Source organism: Rosa chinensis, chromosome 3 (genome assembly GCF_002994745.2).
Source record: "Rosa chinensis cultivar Old Blush chromosome 3, RchiOBHm-V2, whole genome shotgun sequence".
In the NCBI taxonomy this organism is placed as follows: Eukaryota; Viridiplantae; Streptophyta; class Magnoliopsida; order Rosales; family Rosaceae; genus Rosa; species Rosa chinensis.
Window position 1 is genome coordinate 14,196,454 of NC_037090.1, and position 18,700 is coordinate 14,215,153.

An 18,700-nucleotide genomic window follows, 5' to 3' on the forward strand; every position below is an offset into this window, starting at 1 on the left:
GAAGTTATATTGATTTTGTTTTTGATTTTGCATTTTCTTTCCCGATCTTCCAAATAGAAATGGAAAATCCCGATCAGATTTCACTTAGCAACCTACCTACCTACTTTGCAATTGGAACTCAACCTAGCTCTACTTCGCTCCTTTCTTCCGCTTCGGCACAATCGCCGTCACCATACCATGCTTAACCTCCACCCTAGCCTCACCGCTCTTACAACCCTCTGGCAGAGGAACCAGGGTTTCGCAGTCGTCGCCAGTCCCGAAGCTTGATGCTAACGGTGTTCTTCTCGACGTCCACGGCAACCTTAACGATTTCCTTCCCAAATCCTAGAAAGGCTCTTGTGACGATGAAGCTGTCGTCGGAGTCTTTGATCTGGACGGCGGGGAGGGGGCCTTTGATGTTGGGATCGTACCGATCGGCCATGAAGATGTGGTACCTCATGGTGGCAGAGGCGGTGGTGGAGATTGACGGTTGTGATGGGTGGTCACTAATAATGGTTAAGGGACGAGAGAGAGAGAGAGATCAGAGAGAGAGAGAGCTCTGGAAGAAGAGGTAAAATATATATATATATATATATATATAATGAATTATATATATATAAATAATAAATTAAATATGAAAGGACGAAATTACCCTTCAATATATGCCACCTGTCACACGCCGTAACGGCCAACAGTGTTTTAGGTACTAAAGTTAGGTCGGGGTCCGAACTTTAGGTACCAAAGTGATATTTTTTTTTTGTCAGGTACTAAAGTTACCAAAGGTCAGTTACTGTTTGCATTTTTTTCCCATATAACATATGAACTTGTCATTTTGTATCAGGAAGCAATCTTCTAATTCAATATAAACAACTCCTACATGAATCATTCTAAGCATGTATGAATCTATAAACCATGATCGTTTTCACTCTTGTTTATTAGTTGATTTCGAGTTGGATGCTTCAAGTTTAGCATGGTATCAAAATAGTGACGGATTGAAAGAGTGAGTAAAGACAGTTGTCAATCCTGCTACGGTGCTACCTCTAAATTTCATTGTTATATTTCACTTTTTTTTTATTTAAATAATGTAAAAGAAAAATGTTTAGTGAAATGCTTCAAATTAATTTAGGCAAGAAAAGACACGACAAGAAACTTTAAGTGAATACATAACATGAAACGTGCTCCTCACATCAAAATATTTGAAAACTTCTTCATCTTGCTCCACGAAGAAAAATTCATAGATTCGCCACAAATCAAAATGGACAAATTCATTCACGCCTCATGCCTAGTATAGTCATGTGCATTTCACAATTCCTACCTAATATGAATGATGATGTTTAGCTCAGTTTGATCACCTCTTCAAAAGTCATGTTAAATTCAATGCGTTCCACCTCTAACACCCCACACCTGTAAGAAAGAAATGTACCTCTTATACATAAAACTGGGCAAGCAATAACCAGAAAAGTTCTTGCTGGATCGATTAGTCAAGTCGATTTCTAATCAGACTTCTCTTTTAACAGTAAGAATTCCACGGTGTCTGGAAGAAGGCCATGGGAAAGTCATTTTCAATGGCCATGAGGTTTGCCCTAATTGAAGGGTCACACAAAGTAAAGCACTACTGTATATGACTAGTCACTGCTGATAAAACTTTGGGCTAATGCTTGCCATATATAGTTGAGCCACCATTATCAAACTCTGTGAAGCAAGAATTGAATTAGCGAAGAGACCCTGCCATTAATAAGTCGGTGCAAACATGCATTTCTAGATCTACCATTATTTGGTGGTATTGTAGCTCTTTCTTGTGAGCACAGCACGCACACACGAGCAGTCCTCTTTCTCGTGATGACGAGAAAAGGGAACATGCAGTGATCATTTTATGAAAATTTTGATCTAATCTTTTTGGTAGTTAATGATTATATTTCTTGCACATGTAAATTGCCTAATTAATTAATTCATGAATTAACTAATTTTTCAAAAAAAAAAAATTCCATTTTTCGAATTATATATTCTCAAAAATTCGGAAAAATTTGCGTTTTAATTTAGTCAGTCAAATTATTTTCAAACTATATGTATTCCTGAATTCTTCGATTGAAAAAAATGCAAAATTAAATTTTTTTATTTTAATCTTTTTAATAAAAAAGTCAACTTTAAGACTAACTTTGAATTTTAAACTTAAATAATTAAAATATTATACAATTAATGGTCTTAAACATTTTTAAAAAAATTATTATTTACAGTTTTCATTTATGATGTGTTGAAGTTTTATCTATCCAAATCGTAATATTTGAAAAAAGAATTGATTCACCCTAATCTTTTTTTTTCAAAATTTATGTTTTAGAAGTCATATTACCTACATATAAGTACTAAAAATTACGTAAATTGATATTTCTATATCCATATTTTTACGTCAGTATTTTTATTCGTTTTAAACACGTACACATCGAATTTTATAATTTTCCATTTCTATATTTTATGACTAAAATTTTGAAAGTATTTTTCACTAAAAGTTACTGAATTATTCATGTATGTATTTTTACATTTAATTCCTGTCTCAAATTTTACTAATTATGGTAAATTGAGATTTGGCACCATGTAAATGAGGTCAAGGGGTAACATAGAACATCTTAGCTTTTTTGTGTATTTATCTCGAGACTGTGTAAAATGATCGCTCATTGTATGCAATGACGGAGCTAGGATTTTAAAATATGGTGGGCTAAATTATTTTTTTTTTAGTTTGCTAATGCTTTAATTATATTATTATTTTTTATAAGTTTTACAAGTAACATGTTTTATTCTTTAAATTAAGAGAAAATTAGAATTAATTAAACAACTAAACCACATCATATATATATATATATATATATGGGAACGGATAAATTTCATTGATAAACATCATAATGACAATGCTAGGTCAAGTTAGAACGATCCGAGGATCCTTCGATTACATCCACTTCAATTTATTCGTTACTACAATCTAGGAAAGAAAACGCGTGCAAAACTGAAATCTAAACAACGAAACTACAGACCAAAGGAAACTAAACAACTATTGCTAAAGCATTACCCGAAATCAAAGCAACTAGAATGAAAAGTTTGAGGACTAGTGACCCTTATGGTGTACCCTCTACTTAACATCTAGTTGAAGCCTTGACTTAGAATAATGCATAGAAAATTGATTAAAAAAAAAAATCAACATTATAATGTTTGATAGAAACTCGGTAACAAAAGTTTAAGACAAAAGGATACACCTACTCAAATTGTATCATGTGCTCTTGAATATAGTAATACTCGACTAACTCTTTTTCTGACCTAATTTACCCAAAAAAAAAAAATATGCGAGTATGTATCTTAAAGCAGAATAGAAAATAAAATACAATAAAATACTTTAAATAAAGAAATAACAAATTAACATTTGGAGCTAAGTTTAAAAATTTGGGATGGGCTACTCTTTAATATTTAATTTTTAAAAATAAAATTAAGCTGTAAATTTATGTTTTTTTTTTCAAAATTTGAGGTGGGCTATAGCCCGTGTGTAGCTACGCATTGTTGTTACTAATAGTTCATTGCTTTTATGTGTGAAGGCATGACTCGTTGCGTGTTCTCTCATACGAATAATCATAATTATGATTATTCGTTTGAATTATAAATATAAATTCTAAACAAATGATAAACCATTTTTTTTCCTAAATGCTCTTGGCAATAAATGTTGCCTAGGTTTTTTAGTAACTGGTTTTATTTTTTTTGAAACGTAGTAAAACGTAGAAAATAATCAATGAGTAGAGTGGCCATGTTCTTTTTTTTTTTTTTTTTTTTTTTTGAAGCGGTGGCCATGTTCTTATTAAAATTTATTGTTATCAAGTTACAATTGTTTTTTGTCTAATAATTATTGCCACCGAAGAGAATGATAAACTCAATCTTTTTCAACTAAGAACATGAAAACAACTGTTGGAAATTAGGGACACATGTCAGCACCATACCTAACTTGAACATTCGGGCTCCGTTGATACTACTGAATTTGCATTATACTTCCATGCATATACGAAGCTCCTCCCATCACAAAACAGGGTGTATATTGTTGATGTGCCCACCAAGCTAATAGCTAAGAAGCATGGGCTGAGGACCACAAAGTTTCTTCTTCATTCTACTACAAGAATAACAACATTAAGCAACATTTATCATCTAGATACTTCGAGTCAAGTATGAAGATTAAGGTAGCAAGATCATTATCTTGTCAATCATCTCTATTTTGGTTTGGTGGGGAGCTACGTCCATTGTCGATAATTGTGTTTCTTGGTTTAGTTCATGTGTACTTGTATCAATATCATAGAATTTATTAATTAGATCCAATACTTGGATGGTCTTGCTATAAAAGGAATTTATTTTTAAAAACAAGTATAATTAATGTGCAAACTTTAGTTTTCTCCGATATCACATTTGATTCAAATGTTAATCATTTTAGAAGTTCTCTTATAAAATGATCATCGAAAAACTTATTCTATATATATGAAAAGGTCATCTTTACGTGCAAGATAAAATCATGAATCATGCAAACATATCCATTTTACAGTGTTTTTTCATGATCATTAACATAACTGTGTTTCTCTATCATAAACATAGATCAAGAGTGTATATATTCCCTACCTGCAAAATGTACACATAGAAACTGTGCTAACCAAGAAAGGATATCCATGAACCTCTGTTTTTTCATAAGTAGAAATTCATTTATTTCCAACCCACCAATCTCATAATAGTGAAAACTAGTGAGATTTAAACTTATAATCTCCACGATATCAATTATTTTAAATAACCAACACGTCATAATCACTGACATAATTCTAATAAACTTAATCGTGAACCCATACACTATATAATATATACATGATAACCATGTGTTATAAAATAACAGGCAATGATATCAATTGTGGGTAAAATAACACGCTTGTTTATCTTGTGAGTACACATAAGTTTATAGGCTTTAATGTAAAATAACATGTGTTGTTCTACTTCTTTTCACCTCCTCCAACTAAGTGATTGATGGGAGTGATGCAAGATCCACTATGGCCGGGGTGGAAGATAGACATCGAAGTTAGGTACTTCCACTAAACCTAAAATTAACAGCAAGTCCTTTCAAAAAAAAAAAAAAAAAAATTAACAGCAAGTCAAAATATGACATATTCATATTACATGTGAACGCGTTTAAAAGTGTTTACCTGAAGACTAGCTTCATACCTAAGGAGAAAGTGAAAAACCGTAAAATTTTTACCGCGTTGCTCAAAAAAAGGGTTTCCGCGTTGTTGAAAATAATAACAAGATTAAGATTAAGATGAGAAAATGGTGCCTAAACTGGTGGGTTTTTGCTAATAAAGGCCATGGAAACTCAAAATATCAACCAATGGAAAGGTAAGCTCTAACAAAACTACCATCTCCACAAACACAAACAAAAGCGAGGGAGAAGAACATTGTCAGACTCTGTAGCTCTGAGCTTTTTATTTTTTCCCATCTTGGATCTCATCTGACATAATTTCTGAAGATCTTGTTCCCCTAAAACTCCAAACCCTTTTCTTATCCAGTGTTTCCCTTGATCACTCTGATCTCAGACCAAGCTCTGCCATTTTCAAGTCTCTATGTGCTTTTACAGCTAACTCTGCTCCTAAATGAGATGGCAAGCATGGAAGAGCCAAACGTATTTAACCCTATTTCAAGATACGCAGAACCAGCAGGCCTCCATATTCTCTGAACTTCAATTTAAAATCTTGTTTTTTTGGTCCCTATCAATACACACATTTTGTGACTTGACTTTAGCCCATACCCTTTTGGTTTCTATCTGAGTTTTGTTCATATTAATGGTGTCTGGATTGTTCTATAAACTTGAACGTGGAGTTTTGGGTTTAAAACACAAGAAAGTGGAGCTGGGTTTGAGTACTACTCCTAATCCAATTCTCGCTCTTGATCACTTGATGAACTTTTTGATTGCCGGGTCGTTTGGATGATACACAAAGGTTTGCTTAAAATGGTTAAACCCTGTTGGAGGCCATCTGTAGAGGAAGATGGTGCTCGACGGGGTGGTGAAGCTAGCGGACGTGTTGAAGGGTTGTTGTGGTACAAGGACCTGGGCTACCATGCTTGGGGGCAATTTTCAATGGCTGTGATCCAAGCCAATAGTACTTTGGAGGATCAAAGCCAGCTCGAATCCGGGTTTCTGAGTGCAAACAGATTCGGTCCTCAGGGGACCTTCGTTGGAGTTTACGATGGACATGGAGGCCCCGAGGCTTCAAGATATGTGAACGACAATCTTTTCAGGAATCTCCAGAGTATGGTTCTTCTTTATCAAACTGTTTCGTTAGTTTAATGCTATAATTCTAATAAAGCTTAGGTCCTGTTCAGAACTTTGCATACAGTTTAGCAAAATATGTTTTCAAATTGTCTAGTTGAATGTATAATCTTAGGCTTGCAATCTCACAGCACATCTCATTGATATTTATGCTGATTGATATTTGTCTATTGACAGGAATTGCATCAGAGCATCGAAGCATATCGGAAAATGTTATTCGAAAGGCGTTTTTGGCCACGGAAGAAAACTTCCTCTCCTTTGTGAGGAAGCAATGGCTAAGTAAGCCAGAGATTGCTTCTGCAGGAACATGTTGTCTGGTGGGAGTAGTGTGTAATGGACTTCTATACACGGCAAATGTTGGGGACTCAAGGCTGGTTCTAGGGAAAGTAGAAAGGGCCACTAGGGAAGTCATAGCTATTCAGTTGTCTTCAGAGCACAATGCAAGTATGGAATCAGTAAGACACGAACTTAAGACTACTCATCCCCATGATCCACAGATTGTGGTGTTGAGACACAAAGTTTGGCGCGTCAAAGGCCTCATACAGGTACTGGCATGGTGCCATGGTCTGCATGCTTCTGCAAATTATATTTCATTGAACATGGTTGCATGTTTTGATCTAGCACTTGTTCTATTAACTCAAAACACTTCAAAATACTTTTATAACACTTAAAGATACGCTCTATCCGGCAAACAGGCCCCTTTGGTATCTCAAGCTTGTGCAATTCTTGAAAAATTCTATAGGAACTGCTACTTTACTAAAGCTTTGCTTATAAGTCGAAAACTTATTGTGGTTTTATGACTTAAAAGGATCTGAAAAATGTGAATTTGTTATACTGTGGCAGATAAGGGTCTTCAGAGTATGAATAAGTTGTGGATTTTCCTGCCAGATAATAAAGTAGAAGTGGCAATATAAGTATGTTTTTTCTAAACTAATATCAAATCTCTTCTGCAGGTTTCAAGATCCATTGGTGATGCATATCTAAAGAATGCAGAGTTCAACAGAGAACCTCTACTACCCAAGTTTAGGTTACCAGATTCTGAACCTTTCGTCAAGCCAATTCTAAGTCCAGATCCATCAATATCGGTACTCAAACTCCGACCAGAAGATCAGTTTCTCATATTTGCTACTGATGGTCTGTGGGAGCATCTTAGCAACCAGGAGGCTGTCGACATTGTCAACAATAACCCACGTAAAGTAAGAATCAGAAAGTCTAAAACTGACTTGCTGCATAGTTGGACCATTAAAGGAGACGCTAAGATTAATGAGCCTTTTCACACTTGTTCTGCAGGGAATTGCCAGGAAGCTTATTGAAGTTGCACTACAAGCAGCAGCAAAGAAAAGGGAAGTGAGGTACTCAGACTTGAAAAGAATCGAGCGAGGAGTGAGACGACATTTTCACGACGACATCAGTGTAGTGGTAGTGTTTCTAGATCACAATCAGTTGAAAAATGGAACCTCTCGCAAATCTAATATTTCAATAACACCCAACTTCTAGATCAGGCCTTAATTCATCTCCTGCATCCTCGTATTGTAGTGTAGAACTGTAGATTGTGGAAGTTGATGTACGAACCAACAGCAGTTGGTCAGTTGAAAAATGTCATACACAAACATCATTTGATCAGCTACTATAGCTAAAGAATGGTCTTCAAAGAAGATCAAATATGAAGTTTCAAGGATAGTAGCTTGCCAAGCCGAATGTCTTGCAAAATTGGGAGAGAAGACTTTACCCAAAATTGCATAGAACTTGGAGCTGTAGACATTGTATAATTGCTGTACCTTGTAATCTATTAATTCAAATGTGGGGTTTCATCTGGTAGTCATATCATACGAGAACATCGCCTTTCATTATCCAAAAGTACCCAATAATTTCAACACTAACCCCATCCTTTATTTGATAAAACATATGTATGACTTGGGGTACCCAAGTGCACTACAGTTCGAGATTGCAGTTATAAAAAAAATTGCTGCAAAATTCTCAATTTCTGATGCAATTTTCATCTATTTAGCACAAAGATGGCATGATTAAAAGAAAGGTAGAGAGAAAAAGAAAAGTCTTTTCTATGCTAGAAATGCCGCACTCTAATGCTAATCAAACCACCCCCCTCAAAAACCAATGTAAGAAGTGCCAAACTCATCAATGAATACAGAGATCAACCGGCAAATACACAAGGAAATAAACAATGGTATTTCAATGCATTCAAATATAGAATCTCAGAACCTTCAAACACTCATCATTATGTAAATGGGAAAAGAATAATAAAAATATGAACATGGATAAGACAAAGAGGAGAACATAAACCAACATTTTGTGATTCCCTTTTATAAAAAAGTCAAACAGGTCCTCCATCCACAATAAGCTAAAAGAAAAATAAATTTCGACATACAATGGACGTCTTTACATTTTTCCAGTGAAAGCTTCATATACAAAATATAAAAATTACAAAGCTAAAACTGAACAAAATTCAAAGAGTACAATCCTATCCCAAAACCCTACCTGAAGATTGCACTACTCACCCGGCAAAGCTTAAGAAAATCCACAACTACCCTCAAAGAGACCTTGAATCAACAACCAAGAATATCACAAATTCTAGTAATACAATCTAGGGAAGGCTTCCGGCTTTTGGATCCACTGTTCAGCAAATCTGACAAACTGATATGTAATAATTACCTTTAACTCTTGAACCCATCTCGGTCATACTTCTCATGACACAGTGTTGGACAATACTACTCAACAGTACATGGTTATACCTCTCATCTGAACACTCTCATGCTATTATCAAATACGAAACCAAAAAACTTTGAACCACAAGCAAAAGTAAAAAAGATAAAATAGCTAGCTCAGATACATAAAAATACTACATTACTTAACTGCAGATATGCCTCCCTCATAACTGATACTGTTGAAGCCATTCCCTATTATTCACTGCTTGACTCTTCTAATTTTTAGTTTATAGTTTTCCAAAATTCATCCTACCATTAGCAGTTTATAACGTTGATTACCATTCATCAGACTATATAGACTCACTCAGAAAACCAACTTGGTACTACTGTTCAACACTGCATCATGAGTATGCGACCATAAGCCAAAATGAGCAGTTGTCCTTGTGTCAATAGAGATATCGGAAGAGTAACCACCAAACGGTCGCCAAAAAATCCTGGTAGATTAATGATTTTCCCTAGGTTGTATTCTGAATTTAAGACATTCTTGGTAGATTTCAAGGTACGCTAACAATAAGCAGGTAGTTCTTCATTACCAAATCCAGTATGAAATAAAGCTCCTCCTTGCCACCGAATTTTGTTCACCAACTTGTAGAAGATATATATCTAAATGGAAAATGCATCGCCTGATAACCCATGCAATCAGAAGTAGGTATAGGTAGGAAGCCTCAAGGGAATCACAAAATGTTAGAACCCTAAACCTGCCAAAGAGATGACAGTATAAATTAAAACAGCATATGGAAAAGCATAATAACAAATTTAAATGGGAATAAAATAGCCCAAAGCAAGATTAACTTACGAAGAAAAATTAACGTACTACTAAGAGAGGAAGCTTCCTTTCATGCCTTTCCTACAGCACCGCCTGCAATCGCTGCCTTCTAATTTGGAAAAAATAAAAAAAGATCAGCAACCCAGTGGCAGAATTTGAAAAGGGAAGTATACTCATATTTTAGGTATTCAGAGTAACAAAGAAACAGTTTGAGGTCTTACCTGCTCAATATTTCCCTTGTCATTCACTTGAGAGAGAGAACCTGCAGAACCATTTGAAAACCTGAAAATAGAGAACATTTTAAAGAATTAGAAGTATACTTTCACAAATCATAAGAGAACAATATGCACATCACAACTTCAATAATTAGCTACAAGTGATAAACTGATCGAATAACAAAATATGTAGATGGCCTGCACTGACACCATACCTGAGTGACCTTGCCTTCCTTTTTTCTTCTTCCTGAGGGTCAGGTTTAGCAGTCTTAGAAACAGGTGCAAATCGGGCCAGTCGAGCTTTCTTCCTCGCATCCTCATCACTTGCCACAGGTGGAGCAGCAATCCCAAACCTGATAGAGAAAGAAGAGGTCAGTAACGCTTGCAACATGAAATAAACCAAAAAACTAAAAATTTGACCAATTCAGTTAGTGAAGTTCTATAAGCACTGGTTTGATAGAAGATACCTCTCTGCTCTAGCCTTTCTCTTCAGCTCCTCAGACTTTTTGGATGCTTCTGATCCATGTGATGTAGAAACAGTACCAAATCTGCCACAAGATCAGCCAATATGATCAGGAACTCAATTATCAGAAAGTAGAAATAAAGATGGAAAAACAGTAACATCAAGTCAAAACCTCATGAATTTCAAATAAACTATTCATCCCTAGCCCACTATCCATTTCAACCATGCCACTCCACTCCTCTCCAAACACCATAAATTTGACACACAAGTTTTTAGGCCCCTACACTAAATAATCAGTCTTTTGCAGTCTTGAGTCCACTCCCATACGGTGAGACTTCAGACCAATTCTATTCATAAGAACCTCCAGAACATGGAAATCTACTATTAGTTCAACATAGAAGCATCACTGTAAACTATTTGCAACCCGGTTGACAAAATCACAATCTGAGATAACTATTATTGACATGGCTCATGCTTATTTCTATGTTAATATGCACAGTTCACACACATCTATACGAATTAACCTACTCCCAATCCACCTATTAACAGTCAAAATCTATAGTAACTAGTATTAAGATCGCCTATGCCTTGTGCATGTTAATCCACACACATGTATATGAAATAAAACAAACAATTATTCGATTGCCTCACAGAATCCAATTGTAGAAGCCCCAAAAACCCTAACCCTAAAATTCACCAAAAAAAATCAAAGCAATCCATAGAATCCAATTGTATGAAACAAAACAAACAATTATTCGATTGCCTCATAGAATCCAATTGTAGAAGCCTCAGAAACCCTAACCCTAAAATTCACCCAAAAAAAAAATATTCAAAGAAATCCATACCTTTCAGCTCGAGAATTGCGCTTCTCTTCTTCAGTGAGCTGCACAGATATACCGAAGCGCTCGGCGCGGCGGATCTTCTTCTCAACAACAGAAGCCGGAGCAGCGCCATCCTCTGCGGCCGCAGCGGTCTTGGGGTCCTCGGAGTCCGCCTTGGACACGTTTTCAGCTGAGTCAACGGCGGAGGGTGGGGCTGTAGGGGCGGGAGTCTCGGTGGGAGGGTCTACGGGGAGATCTGGTTTAGGCGCGGCGGCTGGGGCCGGGGGGTCGACGGCTTTGGTAGGGTTTTCGACGGCGGGAGTGGTGTCGGTGGGTTTCTGGGTATCGATGCTGGCCATTGGATTAGGTTTACGGTGGGAATCGGAGAATGCGTAGATCGGTGTCAACGACGGAAAGAGAAAGAGAGAACAGATGTCGTTTGGTGTGGGTTAGGTTGTGATTTGTGAAGGTGAAGTATCAGGGATTATAGTATTTATAGGGATTAGGAAGTCACAACATTAACCGTGAGATATATTCGGAGATATTTCCTTGTTTACAGTTGATTGGTTTTTCTTCTGTATTTTCCAAAAGGAAAAAAGAAATAAAGAATTGTTTATTCTTTTTCTTTTCTTTTGTCTTTTCTTTGAAAGAATGAGAATAATACAGATTTTTATTATTCTTTTAAATAATTTTTTTGAAAGTTATTAAAAGATGTTTGTTTCACTATCGGAAGTCGAACTCGATTTGATCACTATTTAGCTAGTCATTTTTAGTTACAAAAATAGTGGCTGAGTGAGTTACTATTTCAGAGTCGGGAGCAACTTGGATATAACCTATCTCCAAGGGATGTTTTTCACAAGGTCACAAGTTGGGGTTCCTATTGCAGCCTTGCATGTTTTCACTAGACCAACCTCATTGGGTTATTCAGCTAGTTATTTTGTTGACTATAATTTCTCTAGTTTTTTTGTCATACGCGTAAGTTGGACTTAGTAAACAATATCTTATATCTTAAAACACCAAGGGCCAAAATAATATTGAAATGAATAAGTCATTTTCATAAAACAATTGTGGGATGAATTGTAAAACTCAGACACTAGCCGCTTAGGATCTCTACCAACTTTACGAGGCTTGACTAACACATTGCATAAATTCTACACTCAAAATCGCTGCAACGGAATTGTTGTTGGTAGTATTCGGCTAGTTATTTTAGTGACTGAAAATTCTCTGGTTATCTTATCATACGCGTAAATTGGACTTTGTCTTAGCAAGCAACGTCTTATATCTTAAAGCACTAAGGGCCAAAATAATATTGAAATGAATATGAAACTAGTGAAGTTTTGTTTATAAATCAATCGAGAGATAAATTGTAAAACTCAGGCACCAACCACTCGGAATTTTTGCCCATTCTTTTTAAATTTTTTGCACACCGGAAGTTTCCGGTGTGCAAAAAATTTACCATTGATATTCGGGAAAATATCACAAATGGTGTATGAACTTTAAGTCATTCTACATTTTAGTGTACCAACTTTCAAAACTATCATAATGGTGTATCAAGTTTGCTCCAATCTTTCATTTTGGTGTACGCCGTTAAATTTTCCGTTATCTTTACAAAAAAAAAAAAAAAAAAAAAAACTGACAAAGCTAAAGGAAAGATAGCGGAAAATTTTTTTTTTTGCAAAGATAACGGAAAATTTAACGGCATACACCAAAATGAAAGATTGGAGCAAACTTGATACACCATTCTGATAGTTTTGAAAGTTGGTACACCAAAATGTAGAATGGCCTAAAGTTCATACACCATTTGTGAAGATATCTCTTGATATTCAAAAGAAGTTCAGGGAAAAGTGTGGGAAGTAATTTACACAAGGCGAGGCCACAGCTGTAGCTGAGGCGTTGATACTGATAGCATGCGTGAAATAAAATGTTACCAGGTTTTGTTTTGTTTGTCCCTAGTTCAGATTCTGGATATGTCAATTTCTCTCTCAGCATGGCCAGTTATTCCGAAACAAAGAGGATAAGATAATACCACTCACATTATGCAACTCCTTTTCTCTTCTTCCCCACTCTTCCTCTTCCTCTTCCCCATTTGAATTTGCCACCAAATTCTCTCCCTCCCTCTTAGCCATGGGCGTGGCTTCCGTCATCCACAACGGCGTTCGCATTCCTCTCAAATTCAACTCCGACCTTCCTAGGGTTTCATCGCGATCCCCAGCCCCAAAATGGAGCAGACCTCACTCCATTCACCATCTTGTTCTTCGCCTCCGCACAGGTCCCTCTCTCCTCTATCCTTCAGTTTGCTGTTTCTAGCTGACTGTCTGATACTCATCGCCGATCGGTATTCGTTGAATTTGAATTGCAGGTGGTGGTCGTGGTCGACAGTCTGTGCCAATCGTGTGTTCTAGAGCAACTGAGCAGGACGATGATGTATTTACTTCAGGTAACTTTTATCATTCTCCATTCATGAACAAAATTTACCAGATCATGTGACTGAAAATCGTAAAATTTCACTCAAATTATGGATCTTTATGTGGTTTATATGAAAAGTCGTGTTGATTTTGCAGAAGGCGAGAGGATTGATCCTCAGTCATATGATGGCATTAGTAATGTGGACACTTCTCACACTTCCACTCCGGATAAATCTAAGGGAGCTGAAGCTTATGTTACTTCTGTAAGAACTGTAGCTTTTTGGGTGAGCATCTTTTAGCTTAATTGCAAAATTGTTGATGTCGAGGGTGCTGATCAATGTTGGTGTTAATTGTCTTTAGGTGTGTGCAGCGGTAGCATTTGGAGTTGGTGTGGGTTTTAAAGACGGTGTTGGCAAGGCAACCGAGTTTTTTGCCGGGTATGAAGAAATGTGTGGTTTATGATCTTGTTAGTAGCTGATAGAAAGTTGAGCTCTCTTTATTTTCTAAACAATTAGTCATTTGACTACCTTAGTAGGTGAAAACATATCTAGTGTTTAATTCAAAAGAATAGGGAACAAGCAGTTTGATCTGGTGATAGTTTTCATCTGACTGCATGGTTTGTGTATTGTGTTTGTCTGTGAGTCTACATGTTATTATCATTTGCTGCATCTACTGAGTGTTGGGACTTTTTCAGGTATTTACTGGAGCAAAGTTTGTCAGTGGATAACTTGTTTGTGTTTGTTCTGATTTTCAAGTACTTCAAAGTGCCACTTATGTATCAGGTCTTTTGTAATCCTTTTAGGATTCTAATTTGTGTTCCATATGTTCTCAAAATTTCTACGTAGGTGTTGTTTTTGAAGGAATTGTGAATAGTTTGCTCGTTTGACTACAGGGTCGTGTTCTTTCATATGGTATTGCTGGTGCAATCATCTTTCGGTTGACATTAATACTACTCGGAACAGTCACACTCCAGGTTAATATAACTCCTCTGTGTGAGTGTGTTTGCCTATCTGTGCTGGTTTCTGGTTTGTATTTCTCTTTCTGAAATGATCTGCTGTGTTGTTTTTCTAGAGGTTTGAGGCAGTAAATCTTTTCCTCGCTGCAATACTACTTTACTCATCCTTCAAGGTATATATTCTTTGCTCTGAAAATGGTGTGGTATTTGTTATCTGAGATTAGTTTTTGAGTTAGAGATCCACTTTTGCACTTAGAGACTAGGGTGTCTCTGAAGATTTGATTAAGAACCTGATAGTTGGCTAAGGTGGTTCCATGAATATGGTTCTGTAAACCTAGTTTCGTTTTTGATTTATCTTGAAAACCATTTCCACCTTGCACACAAAAATGAGGACAATGAGATAGGAACTTGATTCACAACATCTGATCTTTAGGTGCTTCAGTCTGTCACTATAGGACTATATCTTTGTAATATCCTTGCTCATTTTATTGCGAGTCCATTTTTCATCAAAGAAATGCAGATGTAGGTTCTCACGATGTTTATTTTGTTGTTCTAGTTATTTTCCAGTGAAGAAGATGACACTGATCTATCTGACAACTTTGTTGTGAAGACATGCCAGAAATTTATCCCTGTCACCGGTAATGATTTGGCTGCGTATATAATTCATTTATATAGTTGAATTGTTGTTTTCTGATTATGTGTACGCAATTAAAACTATATCACAATTAGATAGTTTTAAGATAATTGGGGGCCTTGGCCTTGGGGATAAGCCATATGTTGCTTAAGCTTATTTTGAACTCAATATGAGTATATAAGGTTCAGCACAACCATAAAATATAAGTCTAGGAGTTCATGCTTAGGATGAACACTTTTCTTTGTCAAGAATTTCCTCACTTGATTTTTCTTCTAAATAATAATAAGAAAGTGCAATTCACAGACTGATCCTCCTGCAAGTCTACATGTTGCTTTCTATCCCTTTGGTAGATTGTGATTAGAGCTAGCAATTTATTTGCATAGTTTGATCACACTTTGCATCAATCTCTCTTTCTGCTATATGACCTAAATTTTGATGTGTATGTATGTTTGAATTTTTGCAGCTGCTTATGATGGCAATCGATTTTTTACAATTCAAGAGGGTGTGTGGAAGGTAAGTTGATTAGGTATTATAATGGTACACTATTTTATTGCATAGACTAATTTACGAGTTTCTCTGGATGACTGGCTAAATATGCCGACATTGTCTGTCTCCAATACTGGCATCAGTTTATGTGTTAAATTAATGGGCACTTGATCTCTAACAGGTGTCAAACATTTTGGGCAGGCCACACCTTTACTTCTCACGGTAGCAGTTATTGAGCTCAGTGATATAGCATTCGCTGTATGTTCTCTCAACCGATAACTAAAGTTATGTATTATGCACATATCTAAAATGTGTATTGGCATTGTTACTTAATGTTATAATGTAAATGTTATTGATACTTCACTTTTCTGTAGGTCGACTCTATACCAGCAGTTTTTGGAATTACTCGGGATCCTTTCATAGTTTTCACTTCTAATCTATTTGCCATCGTAGGTAATTCTTGTCAAATGTAGGTTTAATCAACCATATTTCTGGAAAATATATATCTAAGCTTGTGTTGAATTATTAAATACTCTTATCTCAGGATGTGCATGTGCATGTGTAGAAGATGATACTGACCCTATTTCCTTCTAATTTAGGTTTAAGGTCGCTTTACACACTCATTTCTGAGGGTATGGCAGACTTGGAGTATTTACAGGTGCACACTGATTTCTAGTGCTTTCTAGTTTTTGCACACTGTGTGGCTAATGATCATCTATCTGTTGAAGACAATCATTACAGACCCTGTTTCCTCTCCTATGTGCTAGCTTGAAATGAGATAATATGAACACGTGGTCATTTCATTTGATCCAACTTATAGTTAATGTGGAATTGCATCTTACTTGAATTTCTTATTTCCTTTGAAAAATAATAAGGTTTGTTGCTTTTTTGATTCTTTCATTTCAGCCATCAATCGGTGTTGTTCTGGGCTTTATTGGGTGTAAAATGATCCTGGATTTTTTTGGTGGGTGTTTCAAGCACTATTGTTTTTATACATAATCTTCACTACATCCGAAGCTTAGTTTCTCAACTCTTTCACAGGGTTCCACATATCAACAGAGGTGTCTCTCGGTTTTGTAGCTACAAGTCTTAGCACTGGGGTGCTATTAAGTCTAATGAAGAAATCTGACTAGCTTATGAAGTAATTCAAGCTCAGAGCAGGTAACATATTTTTGTACTTTGCTATATTTGCCTGCATTTCTCTATTGAGAATAGCAATTGCAATTGCCGTTGTTAACTTCGAAAAACGGGATTTTAATAATGAATGCATTAGATAGGTAGAATCTAGAATTATATCATTTAATTCTGGAAAGTAATCTTGATCGAGTGTGCTTGTATTGGTCAAGAAAGAAAAGAGTTTTGTTGAGGGTTTCTCCCAAGGCGAGGGAAATAAATTCAAATTTCAGCCGTAAGATTCTGAAATTTTTACGTTACATGTAATGCTATTCTTTTTGTGATAGTGTAAGGAATACGCAGATGGGAAACATGTGAGGTTCAAGTTCGAAGGAAGTCTTGGAATGGGTTTGCCGTGGGTGATACGGAGACTGAAAATTCCTCTTCATCCAACAACGACAAACCAATAACGCTGTGTCATCAATTGATTAATTATATAAGCTGGGTGAATGAAGTCATTCAGTTTTGTAAATTTGGTTGTAATGAGAAACAGAGGAATGGTAGAAAATCTCTTAGATTGATGTACAGTAGCAAGTTATACAGTAATTCTTTTGACCAAATTATTCTTCGTTCTTTTTTGGCTGAAGCTGATTTGCTCTTGCCTCTTGTTCACTGGTTCAAAATCGACTCTTCTGGGTTTCCAATCACACCATCTTTCCTATTCTGATGATGGTGGAAGCTTCATTATACAACCCTCTATATAACAAAATTCCAATAAATCATATGATTATAAAACCACAAAAAATAAAAATAAAAATTATAATTTTTCAAGAGACATATGTGTGTCTATTGCCACTCTATTATTTTCTTTGTTCACTTAACTTTTTTTTTTTTTTAATAGAAATTGATATCATTAGAATCAATAGCCGGCATTCAGCCAATAGCTAGAGTCTAGCTGCACTTACAGAAAGATAGCCGGCAAGAAAATCCGGAAACCCTAATCTAAGTTACGCAAACTCATTACAAGTCAAAGATAAGCTTGCTATAATGAGCGAACTTATAAACAAAGAAACTCCATGTCTTCTAGGGCAAAATCATATTCTAGCATCCCATTAGCCAATCACGCAATTGTGGTACCAATAGAAAACCACATCCTAGCCAACAAATAGGAGCAAACTCCTTATCCATAAGCAGCTCGAAAGCCAATCTGATTTCAGATAATTACCAACTCCAGCAGAAGTTATGATCTGAAAACGATTGATCCTGGACTATATACTAACCCAGATGCCCAAGAAGGTCCAGCTCTTAGGCCAGACCCACCTTTATCACGAAGTGACAAGTGAGGGTGGCAAGACACCCTCCTTAAAAACCCAAGAATTAAGGCCCAACAACTCGGATCTGAGCCAAGGCCTAAAGACCCCACAGCCCAAATCCGACAAAATAGAGCAGAAGCCCAAGGCCGCTCTATTATCGCCTCCGTCACCATTCTGTCTGGCGGCCGGTCTTGCCAGTAGCCCATCAAGCGCCAAAAAGTAACTCTGCTGTCTTTGCAAACACAGATCAACAACGCAATCTAAGCCCAAAATTGGCCAGAGTTCAATCACCCGCAGACCCCACCGATCGGAATTGCTACGCCGTCTCCTGATTGGGATCGACCTCCGCAACAGATTGATGTCAACCCCAACCGATCGACGCTCCGATGTCGCTGCTTTGCCTGTCGCTGATACTCTGGAGAATCTTGCACCTCCCTTCGCAAAACCCACCTTACAACCACTGACAGTCTTGAAACCAGAGCCGCCGCAACTCGTCAACCAC

The 18,700-nt window shown here is 36.5% G+C and overlaps 3 protein-coding genes across 9 annotated transcripts; 2 read left to right on the forward strand and 1 right to left on the reverse strand.

Annotated features, from left to right (window-relative positions):
* The first annotated feature begins 5,352 nt into the window (after positions 1-5,352).
* Positions 5,353-8,126, forward strand: LOC112192058 (probable protein phosphatase 2C 38). Its single transcript, XM_024331577.2, has 4 exons — positions 5,353-6,284; positions 6,482-6,849; positions 7,258-7,500; positions 7,595-8,126. The coding sequence occupies exons 1-4, from the start codon at positions 5,960-5,962 to the stop codon at positions 7,799-7,801; spliced, it is 1,143 nt and encodes a 380-aa protein (XP_024187345.1). The 5' UTR covers positions 5,353-5,959; the 3' UTR covers positions 7,802-8,126.
* Positions 8,127-8,594: 468 nt separating this feature from the next.
* LOC112192059 (protein MODIFIER OF SNC1 11) lies at positions 8,595-11,770 on the reverse strand. 4 transcript variants are annotated; one of them, XM_024331581.2, is made up of 6 exons: positions 11,317-11,770; positions 10,476-10,556; positions 10,224-10,361; positions 10,015-10,075; positions 9,842-9,899; positions 8,595-9,725 (listed from the first exon to the last, which is right to left on the reverse strand). In XM_024331581.2, the coding sequence occupies exons 1-5, from the start codon at positions 11,649-11,651 to the stop codon at positions 9,864-9,866; spliced, it is 651 nt and encodes a 216-aa protein (XP_024187349.1). In that variant the 5' UTR covers positions 11,652-11,770; the 3' UTR covers positions 8,595-9,725; positions 9,842-9,863. The 4 variants fall into 4 exon arrangements, with proteins under 4 accessions (XP_024187349.1, XP_024187348.1, XP_024187347.1 ...); XM_024331580.2 differs by having other exon boundaries at positions 9,824-9,899; XM_024331579.2 differs by having other exon boundaries at positions 9,842-9,902.
* A 1,467-nt stretch (positions 11,771-13,237) lies between these two features.
* Positions 13,238-17,531, forward strand: LOC112192921 (thylakoid membrane protein TERC, chloroplastic). Of its 4 annotated transcripts, none has more exons than XM_024332861.2 (15): positions 13,239-13,561; positions 13,652-13,729; positions 13,854-13,981; positions 14,058-14,134; positions 14,392-14,479; positions 14,590-14,670; positions 14,769-14,825; positions 15,209-15,290; positions 15,750-15,799; positions 15,974-16,030; positions 16,147-16,225; positions 16,372-16,430; positions 16,679-16,736; positions 16,814-16,933; positions 17,233-17,531. In XM_024332861.2, the coding sequence occupies exons 1-14, from the start codon at positions 13,417-13,419 to the stop codon at positions 16,903-16,905; spliced, it is 1,131 nt and encodes a 376-aa protein (XP_024188629.1). In that variant the 5' UTR covers positions 13,239-13,416; the 3' UTR covers positions 16,906-16,933; positions 17,233-17,531. The 4 variants fall into 4 exon arrangements, 2 of the variants coding, with proteins under 2 accessions (XP_024188629.1, XP_024188630.1); XM_024332862.2 differs by having other exon boundaries at positions 13,854-13,960; XR_005807778.1 differs by lacking the exon at positions 16,679-16,736.
* The last annotated feature ends 1,169 nt before the right edge of the window (positions 17,532-18,700 follow it).